At 40.0% G+C, this 12275-nt stretch overlaps 1 protein-coding gene across 4 annotated transcripts in view; it reads right to left on the minus strand.

Annotated features, from left to right (window-relative positions):
• Positions 1-12275, minus strand: part of NYAP2 (neuronal tyrosine-phosphorylated phosphoinositide-3-kinase adaptor 2) — a 266912-nt gene that overhangs the window by 70641 nt on the left and 183996 nt on the right. For all 4 annotated transcript variants that reach the window (XM_030832684.2, XM_060301774.1, XM_060301775.1 and 1 more), the window contains one exon: positions 5420-5629. In XM_030832684.2, the coding sequence (XP_030688544.1) occupies positions 5420-5629 (210 nt within the window). The remainder of the gene's footprint in view (positions 1-5419; positions 5630-12275) is intronic.

The following is a 12275-nucleotide window of genomic DNA, read 5'->3' on the forward strand; positions in this document are numbered from 1 at the left end:
TGTGGTCATCTATTTTAAATATAGTAGTGTGTACATGTCACACAAACCAGAAAATGCAAATTGACATCCTTTATGTCTTACTCAGCCAGAGGAAGCAAATGATTTGATTCAATGTTTTTAAAAAATTTAGCTCTATTGAAAAATTGAGAGATTTCATGTTACAGTAATTAAATCTGGGAATTGGGGGTGAGCCCCTCTCATGGCGAGCATCAACTGGTACTGAGTAGCTTCTGCCCCCTTGAGATGCTTCGGTACTTTCCAGGTCACCTGCATCTCCATCATTCCATCCTGATGTTTGTCAGTTTGCAATAGATTTCCTCTGCAATGCCAAAATACTTCTCCAGGTTTATGCTTCTAACAAATGTGGAAATACATAACTTAGACCAAAAGAACTTCAAGTTTCAAGAAAAATGGGGAAAATACTTTCCTTTGTGAGAGCAAAGAATAGTGGTATGTATGCAATGCATAAGCAAAACATATCCGTTCTGAAGAAGGCACCTCTCCTAATTCACCCGCTGATGCTACCTGCCTGTCACCAGGCATCTCAGTTTGCATCTCATGGTGGACATTCTCACAGAGCAAAAACACACCAGGCTGAATACACAGAAACTGAGGTCATTTGAAGATGGTCTCATTTATAGACAATATAGGCCTTGCTAAGCCAAAGCCTCTGAGTTTACTTCCCAAATTGCTTTTCCCGTCAGGCAGGCCTGGCAGGACCAAGCCAGGAGAGGTCTGCCTCAGCCTTTGCTCATCTTCCTCACCCCATGTGGAAAGTTCTCCCTCTATATTTCTATGCAATTAATAATAATAATAATAAATGATTTTTAAACAGACCTGATACAATCCTGGTTAAAGACTCAATGTCTCCCATTAAGCCCTCTATCCTTTTTCCAGCCTGCCCTCATTTTTTGTTCTCTGAATGATTTTAAATGTATAGTAAAAAGTAGATAATAGTGGAAATAATACACTTAATTATAATCTAATTCATTTATGCTCAATAGTTTTGTGTCATAAAGAAGCAGAGTAATATCGTAGAGTGGCAGAGACCGTGTTTTATGTTTTATGTAACCCTATAGTGTGTGTATGTATGTGTGTGTGTGTTTGTCCCCAAAAACTATCACAGAGATGGATAAAAGCTTGCAAACTATTTGTTGATTGATTTGGTAATTGAAATCTAAATTTTTGTTAATACAATATTACTGGTATAATTTCTACTTTTTTTTTTTTTTTTTTGCGGTACGCGGGCCTCTCACTGTTGTGGCCTCTCCCGTTGCGGAGCACAGGCTCCGGACGTGCAGGCTCAGCGGCCATGGCTCACGGGCCCAGCCGCTCCGCAGCATGTGGGATCTTCCCGGACCAGGGCACGAACCCGTGTCCCCTGCATCAGCAGGCGGACTCCCAACCACCGCGCCACCAGGGAAGCCCCTAATTTCTACTTTTTCTCATGAGCATTTGGGTTCCAGTCCTCCACCACCTTCAAGACTCTCCCCCTGGGGAATCTCTGATTTACTAAACAACGGTGACTTGAATAAAGTACCACAGCAACCAGTGGCACTCGCTGTTCATTAGAGCTGAGATCTCCTGACACGCTCACCCACTTTACTTCAGCATTTCCTCCATTCCTCAAAAGAGCTGTTAAGAACAACCATTTCAAGTGGCTAAACTACTTTTGTTAAAGCAAATAGTCTGTTACTGGTAGCAGTTGGTGTGCCTTTGTATGCGTGTGTGTGTGTGTGTGTGTGTGTGTGTGTCTATGTGTATGTGTTAGTGAAACAGACAGAGAAAGAACCAGAAGCAGAAAGTTGATGGACACAGAGAGGGGGGATTTAAAAGTGGAACTGGTGGAACCTTCTTATATCTTGAGCATTAGGTGTGGAGCTGGGTACCTCCTTGTTTAGGGAAGAGGGTTATCGGTCGCAGTTCTGGTGTAGTGTAGGAAGGGGATTCATAGTCCAGTGGCCCCGTGTCAAGGAAACAATAATGAAGTGTGAAGAGAAGACAGATAAAGAGTAAATACTGACTCACTCTCTTTTGTTCCAAAAAGCAAGTCCAAAATGCTCTCTTCACATAGTTATTTGCCTGGACAAAGGCCATCTCACTGATGAGGGTTACTCTTTAGGGTGTACACCATTTGTTTAAAACCCCAAAGGTGCGTGAACTTTATATTCAAATATCAATATTATACCTTTTTTGCTAGTGGAACTATGCCATTTTCTAGTATAGAATTGGCACATTTTAAGCTCTTTCTTTTTAGAAAAATTAAAACTGCCAATATAACAAATAGTTTGCCTTTTCTCCTCTTACCCTCAAAATTGGAATAAAATAGCCCATTCTCAAGGCTCTGATAACACTTTTCCACTCATACAAAGGTAAAAAGTTGCAGAACAGAAAATAACATTTGTCTTGTTGGAGGATTATAGGAACATTGTTACCAGACCTATCTGTACAGCTGCAGGTACAAAGGATTCTGGCGCCAGGAAGTTTCCAACAACCAGCCACAACGCCTCCCCTTTTAGTATAAAAAAAGCTGGAATTCTAACTCAGGAAAGATGGTTCTTTGGGACACTAGTCCACCATCTTCTGGGTCTGCTGGTTTTACAAATAAAGTCACTATTCCTTGCCCCAACACCTTGTCTCTCAATTTATTGGCCTGTCGTGCAGTGAGCAGTCAAAGCTTGGACTCATTAACAATGCTGACTATCCCTGTCTGAGTAAAGGGTCTCCCAGTCACCCATGCTTGAAGCCTTGGAGTTACCATTGGATCTTTCATGATGAAAATTGAATTATATTATATCTATCTTAAAAATATTCAAATGACTACAAAAGTCCACCACATAATGTTCAAAACCTAACCATGATGGGGCAGATAACTGTCCATTGCTTATGCAACACTCCATCCCCATCCCTGCAAATAGGCTGTTGATTTCATTTCCAGGTATAAGGCAGAGTTCCCTTGATTTAAGGGAAAGAAAGGCCCTCTATAAGCCCATGATGTTTCCCAGATCTGGCTAAGTAGATCAAAGAGAGCATCTGAAGGAGCATGATGCCCAGAAATGTCTCCTCAGCTTGTGATCACAAATATAACCATCAAGGGTAGCAGAAGAGAAGAGTTAGAAGGATAGAAAGTTCCTTGGTCCTCAACGATATCACTGAACAGTTACAAGACTCCTGCAACTGCCCACCTCCAGACCCAGCACTATGGAGCGTTAACAGAAGCCGGTATTACTTTAGCCACTGTTAATTAGTACTCTGTGACTGAAAGCATTTCTGTTTAATGCACAAGACCCTTCAGGATTCTTGCTATCTGGTCCCACCCTACTTTGCAGTTTCTCCACCTTCCCCAACCCTTCACAGCAAAGGTTCCATCCTGTAGTGTTTTAGATTTTCTTTTAGAAGGCTGACTTATTTCTTCTGTGTCCTCCAGGTGAGCAGCTCTTGATGGTTCAAGCTCTAGCTCAAAATGTTACCTCCTCAAGCAATGATTATCAATCCACCAAAAGCCTCTGATTGTTTTTCCTGAAATCACACCCTCCCAAGAAAACTTAATTTCTCCTCTGTGTTGCATATTATTTCTATATAACACATTCTGTTGCAATGATCCATTCATCTGTCTTGCACTTGCCTTTGAGTCCCCAAATATGAGGACGTCTTACTCATGGCTGTATTCACAGATCCTAGAACAGTGGCTATTTTACGTAATAAACGCTCAGCTAATGCTTCTGGATTTTATAAAATACCCGTGGTCACAATAGGAGCAGATACTATTCATGGTTTTCTTGGATAGAACTGGTACAAACTTAGATAATCATTAAAAATATACTACTAATAAACCTAAAACTAATCACAGTTCCCAACTGAATAGTGATGTCAACCTTCTTTGGGAGTGGCTTTTTTCATTTCTACAAAATGCTATTTGTTCCCTATGGGTTTTTTTTCTTTCTGACAAAATGCACAGATATCTTCTTCTCATATACCTATAGATATTTATACTTTACTACCAAAAATATATTTTTAGAGTTCTGATAAATTCACATAATGTTCCTTCTCTGCGAGTTGAACTCACGCTGTTGATTACCCATGTGATACATGATATGGCTCCATCACCAAAGCTTTCAGTTACATTTTCAGTCTGAGGAAGGTGTTGCTCTACCTCTGCCTGGGTATTGTTCTAGAAACATCCCTTCCCCAATATAGAGATCTTCATCCCGTTCCAGTTTTTTTTTGTTTTCGTTTTTTTGGCTGTGTTGGGTCTTCATTGCTGCACGCAGGCTTTCTCTCTAGCTGCGGCGCACGGGCTTCTCATTGCGGTGGCTTCTCTTGTTGCGGAGCATGGGTTCTAGGCACGTGGGCTTCAGTAGTTGTGGCTCGCGGGCTCTAGAGTGCAGGCTCAGTAGCTGTGGCGCACGGGCTTAGCTGCTGTGCGGCATGTGGGTTCCTCCCGGACCAGAGCTCGAACCCACATCCCCTGCATTGGCAGGCAGATTCTTAACCACTGCGCCACCAGGGAAGCCCCCCTGTTCCAGTTTTAACTTGTGCGTGACTGTCAGAGAGACCACAGGCTAAACTCATGCTAATTGCTTTCCAAGATGAATATCAGAGTTGAAAAAACATTAAAGAATTGGTCTTTTCTTCAGAGCTCTAACACTCTTAAGGAATAGAAATCTGAAAACTACAGGCAGTTGCTTGATTATTTGCTGTTTATTTCAATTGACAGCTCTCTGAGTCCACCATATAGATCAATCAGTTCAAAGCACACATATTCTGCCTTTTAAAAATTGATGTTTAATAATATTTATCTATTAACAATGCAAAATTGCATCACAGATTTTAATTTCAACTTGTGAATTTAAAGGTGTGTTAGATTATAATTTTCCAGCTCTTTTGACCTACAGGGAAACTTAGTACCTTGCCCAATGACCAGTTACTGTCTTCAGCTTATTACTGATACATCAAACGTCTCATAATATTTACTCTCTCTACTGCCTTCATATCGTCTTTGCTACATTTTTATCCTCAATTTTACTTCCTATTCATTTTTTCCCAGTTGTCTAGAATTTTTTTGAAGCAAAGGAGGCATAAACTCTAAGTTACTTCAACTTTATAAATGTAAACTGCTTTAGATGAGCCCCGAGGATTCTTTTTTTTAAGCAATTTAGTGCAAGACAGTTGGAGTTGTAAGGGCTGCTGCGTTGCACAGCTCCGAAAAGCACCATTCACTTCTCTATCATCCATGTGAAGAATGTTCCCTGTAGTGTGCCACATGCTGTCACCTCCTTTTGTGTGCAGGGCTATTTACGCTGTCTCTATGAGTAGAGACAGAGATATCTGTGGTTATGGTTTTCTAAGTGATAATTTCATAAAAGCAGTTTCTAGACACCCGAGGACTTACCGTCCAGGAGAACATTATCTTTCTTACCTGAGCTGTGGTTTCCTGCTAGCAAGGTGGGGCTCACAGAGCATCTTCCCAGTCTACTGGTGACCACAGGTGGCCCAGGTGTTCCATCCCATTCCTGAGCTTTGATAGGCTCTCTGGAGGAAGATGCCCCATGATGTCCTCTCTCTTTGTTGTCCAACTTTGGTATTGGTTCCGTGCTGTGGCTCCGAACTTTCAGCTCCTCTGCTGATTCTGTGTATTAACCAGAATTACATTCTGTTAAACAAGAGTCAAATCCTTCCCAGATTCCTTAAATATTAAAGAATGATTTTCTAAAATATTTTAAATATATTTTTGGAAATTTAGACTTGTGTTGAAGACTACATTTAAATAAAACAGGGACAGATCACATGGGCCGTTTTTCTGAGCTATGCAGGTTATTATCAGCAGAAAATAATTATCTCTTCGGAAGTAGAGAACCTCAATGAATATTCAGCATTCTTTAGTAACTCTTCCCTTCTGCTAATCTTCAAGGAAACTTCATAAGGAGCACTTTACACTCCCTCTCTTTACTTTCTCATCTTCTCTTCATTCTGCTACCCACTGTGACATGAATTTAGCCCAGCCACTCTACTAAACGTGCTTTTGCTTAAATCACCTAGTGCTTTTTAGTTGGCAAATTAAGAAGACATTTTTAAGCCATTTGATTACTCTTTGATTACTGTCTTATTGATATCTTCAATTTTCTTGGCTTCACTGATGGGCCATCTTCCTGTGGTGTGCTCGCTAACACCACTGCTGTGTCATTCATACCTGTTCTTCCTCGGAGAGTCCCTCACATGTTGGTTGTCCCCAGGATTCTAGCTTAGCCACTGTTCTCACTCTACATATATTCTTTCTGTGATTTCATCCTCCAGGATTCAACTAGCAATTGTCTGATGGCTAGTGATTTCTAAATAGTTTGTCAGAAGTCTGGAACATTCTCCTGAGCTGCAGACTCATTTATCCAACTGCCTACTGGATGAGTCCATCCGGATGCCCCTTAGATAACACAAATTTAACATTCACGTACTGTACTGAAACCATTTCTTACTAAACTAATGGTTCCTTCTGTGCTGCCAAACATCCAAGCTAGAAACGTATCTGTCTCTTTCTTTAACCGCTACTCTCCAAATCCATCAGTCTGCAAATTCTACAGATTTTATTTCTAAATATCTTGTTTTCCCTTCTGTTGCACTTTGTATCATGTCTACCTCAACTGTTCTGGCTCAAGCTCTAATCATCACCCTTGAATTATTGCAACCTGCCTCCTTGACTCTGTCCTTGACTCCCCAAAATACAAGCTCCGTTGACTGCCAAAGTGATCTGTTTAAAATGAAAATCTGATCAAGTGTTTTTTTCAGGGACTAGATGCGATAGCCATTCTGTAAGGCATGTACAGAAGTGTTTAAAAGCATATGTAGTTTGGGATTAACAGAAACACACTACTATATATAAAATAGATCACCAACAAGGACCTACTGTATAGCACAGGGAACTTTACTTAATATTTTGTAATAACCTATAAGGGAAAAGAAGCTGAAAAAGAATATATATATATATATATATCACTTTGCTATACACCTAAAACTATCACAACATTGTAAATCAACTATACTTCAATTTAAAAAAAATAGCCAATGGGAAAATTTTTTTTAATAAAATCACTTCCTAATTAAAAAAAAAGCACATGTAGTAAATAAACATGGTTTAGAAGTGATATCCACTTGCTACATTCAGAACAATGTTATTTCAGAGAACTGATGTGATAGCCATTCTGTAATGCACATAGATAAGTGTTTAGAGACAAAAACAAAAAAATACAAATCTGTTCTTAATGTAAACCCTGACTAAAATCCTTCCAGAAGCCCACTGTTACCCACAGAAGTATGTCTAAGCCCTTTACAACCCACAAGACTCTCCACCATCTCACTCTTTCCTGCCTCTCTAACTTTTTTACTTCCTACCTGAACGTTGTATTCAAGAAATATCAATAAATTGGCTGTAGCTTCCTCTTCTCCACTCCACTTCCAACAAAAACTTCCAAGAAAAACAACACTGGTTTCTATAGCTACCATCTCCTATCTCACCTGCTTTGAATACCCTTACATCCTGTCCTTTAATTGGGGAACTCTTTCCTCAGTCAAGGTTACTTTATTTAAGTATCCTTGAGGCCTCCCCATCCCATATATCCAGCCCATGTTGGGATAAAGTCATCTCTGCACTGACACTGTCTTGTATCATTTTTCTGTGTACCTGTTCTTCTTAAAAGACCCAGAGTTCTTTAAAGGCAAGGTCTGAGTATTTTTTTTTTTTTTTTTCAGTACTCGGGCCTCTCACTGTTGTGGCCTCTCCCGCTGTGGAGCACAGGCTCCAGACGCGCAGGCTCAGCGGCCATGGCTCACGGGCCCAGCCGCTCCATGGCATGTGGGATCTTCCCGGACCGGGGCACGAACCCGTGTTCCCTGCATCGGCAGGCAGACTCCCAACCACTGTGCCACCAGGGAAGCCCTGAGTTTTGATTTTTGCTTTTTTCTCCACTTGGTGCCTCTAGCTCTTAGCATATTGCTCAGTAGGTATTTAACCAATTCATTTATCGAGTACTTTTCCCAACTCCTCCGGCATCTCTCTGATGTGTGTAGAAAATACAACATTCTTAATGGAACAAGAGGATCAAGCCAGTGTTACAAATGTACTGAAGTGGCACAGAGCTAATAGTATTTTCAAAAATCTGGTTACCTAAAAATCACAAGTTGTAAAATTCACCAGGTTGAAAGTTTAATTCAAATAAAGATCTTTGAGAAAGACCATAGTGAAAAATTACAGAAATGGTTCAGAGAATCTGTATTTTGTTTTCTTTGCATGTAAGTTCAAACACTCATCATCTTCAAGCAGTGTGATAAGACAGATGTCACACTTTGGTTCCCTATTATCCGAATCTGTGGGGCAGAGACAGAATAGGTTATAATATAGTAAGCAGCTGGGTGAGGGATCTGAGAGGCCCAGCTGGGAGCCTTGGCCATTGTGGCCATATGGCTGGTGGCCCATGACATTGAGCCCTTGGTTTCTCCACTTGGAGCTTCATTTTGCTTAACTACAAAATGGAGATAATACCAGCCCTGCCTAACTTTCCCCATTTAATTTGAAGGATCTAATAATATCCTACATTTTAAAATATTTTAAAAACAAAACAGGGCCACACATGCAAAAAGTAGCATTCATTTAAAAAATTGTAGTAATTTGTCATTTATGAATTTATTTATTCTTTCTACATTTGTTTTGGATAATCACTGAGAGACTGAAGATACAGATAGAAAACTGCCAGACCACATAGAAAAATAGAATTCTAGCTGATTATCTACAATAACCAGCCCAGAAAGCCAACCTACAATCTATAATTCAGACTTGTAGAAATTCAGACCACTATCTCTAGCAAATAATAACCTGTATAACAATTGGTCCAAAGCAGCCAGGATTTGATTAAAAACTGACAGCTTCCCCAGTTTTTGGCCCTGCTTTTAGCATAGGATCAACCAGAGAAAGTCAAATATGTTCCCCTAACCAACGACATAGGATGTCCTTCTTCTAGTTAGGCTGCCTATAGCTTCCCTATGCCAACAGCCTTCACTGGGGGTGTAACTGAAGCCTTCCCTTTTTCCCACTATAAAGCTTTCCCACTCTTCTCCCTGCCTTGAGTCTCTGCCAAATGTGGTGGCTGACTGCCTTGCTTCAGCAAGGCCTGATGAAATAGCCCTGCGTGTTCTCATTTGTTTGCTCTTCGTTTATTTCCACATTGCTATGGTTCCTTCCAGCTCCCAGGTGCTATGCAGTTGTGTAAACACATGTCAAAAATATCATTCTATGAGACAGAACTTAAACCAGGAGGGTAGTTCCATAAGAACAATCTTAGAAAGATCCCAAGCTTAAGTCCCAGTTATACTGAAATCAAATATAAGTAAAAATATTTTAAACTAATACATTCCAGCAAATAACCATAGCAAGACAATTTAACCAACACTTACTTTTCTGTGCCCTGAGTCAAATGGAATAAAACCAGTATCAGAAAAGAACATCCTAGACTATATCCAAGCTGTTTATTCACAGTTTCGAAGAAAATGTAGCTCTGGCTTCCAAATGTCACAGCATCAGAACCTAATGACCCATCTGTTTCACCTCACGTTCTCTTCCAGATTTTAAACTAACCATTGGGATGTTTGCCTTATTATCGACCTCTATGTTTTATTCCCACTGCCATCATTAAGCAGTTACAATTTTTTTCTTATCTCTCTCTCTCTCTCTCTCTCACACACACACACACACACACACACACACACACACACATACACACACATATACACACACACACACACATACACACACACACAAACACACAGAGTCTTCTACCACTGGTATTGAAATTAACCAAACCAAAAAAAATGCTCTCATTTAACACTGGGTCCAATACTGTTCCTGCAGGTTCGGACACTATTTTAAATATGAAAGGCTGAGGATGTCAAAGTCTACCCACCAACCTCAGTTTCTTTGTTCTCATTCAAATTACTCACATACACACACCAGGGAAGTGTCATTTAGGTCTCAAATCTCAACTAAATAAAAGTCCAGTACAGCTTTGGGAACAAAAAGGAGTCTTTTTTTTTTTTCTTCTTTCTTTGTTTTCAAGTCCCAGAGGTTAGCCTTCAGTGAGTTTTGGCAGGTATATTTAGAGAAACCTGAACAAAAGGTTTGCACAAATCATGCTACTCAGACTTGTGCCGGTGTACCTTCACATCCTAAATAGAAGGCAGACCTGAAAAATCTGTAAGAAAATCATAAATGTATTATTGAGCATTTTATTGGGGAATCAACCAGGTATCCCGTGATAGTCAAGAAGAGCTTCCTACAAAATGCATTTTCTAATTAAAATAAATACGAAAAACTTTAAAATAGCTGTTGAAAAGAGACCAATGGAAAGTGGACAATTAGACTAAGAAATTCATACAATAAGACATATTGAATGCTCAGAGAAATCTGTTCAGAGGAATAAGGATGTGTTTATCCATATCCATATATCTCAATGTTGTGTTAGTTTCTGCTGTGTAACAAAGTGAATCAGCACTACTTACAATAGCCAGGACATGGAAGCGACCATGGTACATTTTTACGTGGAAACTGAGTCCTTTCAGTGTTCACAGTTAAGCCCCAGTATGTAGAACTGGGCAAACTACGAAGAAGTTGCTCACTCTCTACCATGGAGTGTTGACTATTGATCTAAAATCGTATTCTCACATTGAAATCTGATCTTACTATGAAAAAAGCATATATTATTGTATTGCACTTGTCTTTCATATTGTGCATTTTACGTATCACTGTCTTAAACTTTTTACGGTGCTTAAGTTGAAGATGGATAAGTAAGGATAAGAGACCAGGAGTCATCTGTTTATGACCAACATATTCTCTACAGGATGCCAATCCACACACTGCATGCTGTGAACTCCTTTCTCAAAGTTTTCCCATTTCCTGCTGCTTATGCTGTCTGTGAGTCTGGATTTGTCTCCCCAGCTTCTAACTCATTCCTCTCTCTCCGTTCCTGCCCTGGGCCACCTACAATCACTTGGCTCCCCAGGCGGGTGTCATGGCTTTCAGCATCAGATCTGCTGCCCACCAGACATTGACTTCCCCCAGAGTCTTTGATTCACTCTCTCAACAATGAAACAGTACTGAGGACACTTATAAATCTTCACGACCTAAAAATCCCTCTCAAGTTCTAGAGACAAAGAAAACAATTTGCAGTGATGGACCGTTACATATGGCTGTCTGGGGAACTACAACCGATTAAAACTGTTTTATCCTCTCTCCAAAGATGTTTCTTTTTTTTTTTGGCTGGAAAGATCATGCAATTATTTATTTATATGTCTGGTCTCCCCACCAGACCATAAGCTTCTTAAGCCTAAAGACTTCATCTTTCATGTTGGTACTTAATACCTGATATCAGTGAAAATCAACTGAATGAATGTGCCATCCCTGCTTCACTCAGGACAGTGAGCTTATTAGCTTTTACCCCTGGATGTAACCTTATCTTAGGCCATGACTCACAGCCTTCCCTCCAACCTTTCCAATCTCACCCGGCACATGGGCCATGGCATGAACCAATAACCCTCACTGACAAACATCAGCTAATTACTGTAGCCAAAATTATTTTTTTGTTAACCCATACATGTTTCTAATTGACTTGCGAATGATAGACCAGAAAACAAGTGATCTACCTGGGAAAATTAGTATTATTTGGAAATATGAGGAGTAACACTGCTTTCTTGGGGGACATAAGACTGCATTCTCCTTTCTTCTTTTTTTTTTGCAATATTTAACAGGATTAATTTACCTTGTCATTTAATTGCTTCCCTGAACATCTACATGATTCAGATGACTTAGACAAGAGGCTTTTATATTTGTGGTTTGTGACTGCTGTTGTACTAAAAATTTCACACTTTCACATAGGGGTCCCTTGGTTACAAAATATGGACTTAATTGTGCCTGGCAATATGGGGACCAAAGCTCATGTTGCTGATGAGAATTCGAGTTTCCTACGGATGTAAAGAATGCTTCAGAATTGTCCCCTCATATCGGTATAATCATCAAGATCAAAGTCTCTCTATTCTATTCCAACTGCTGAACCATGGAAATAATGAAAGGTGATCAAGGCAGATTAATTAGGCAGAAAAGACAACGAATTTAAACTCTAAAGGAGGCACTGCACTAAATTGCATTATCAGATGGGTATTAGAGCTGAAAGAGACCTCGGAAATCCCAGTCACAACAGCTCATCAAAAGCAAGGTGTGAGTGTATGTAATTGCTGAGGTC

Source organism: Globicephala melas, chromosome 7 (assembly GCF_963455315.2).
Source record: "Globicephala melas chromosome 7, mGloMel1.2, whole genome shotgun sequence".
Taxonomy (NCBI): domain Eukaryota; kingdom Metazoa; phylum Chordata; class Mammalia; order Artiodactyla; family Delphinidae; genus Globicephala; species Globicephala melas.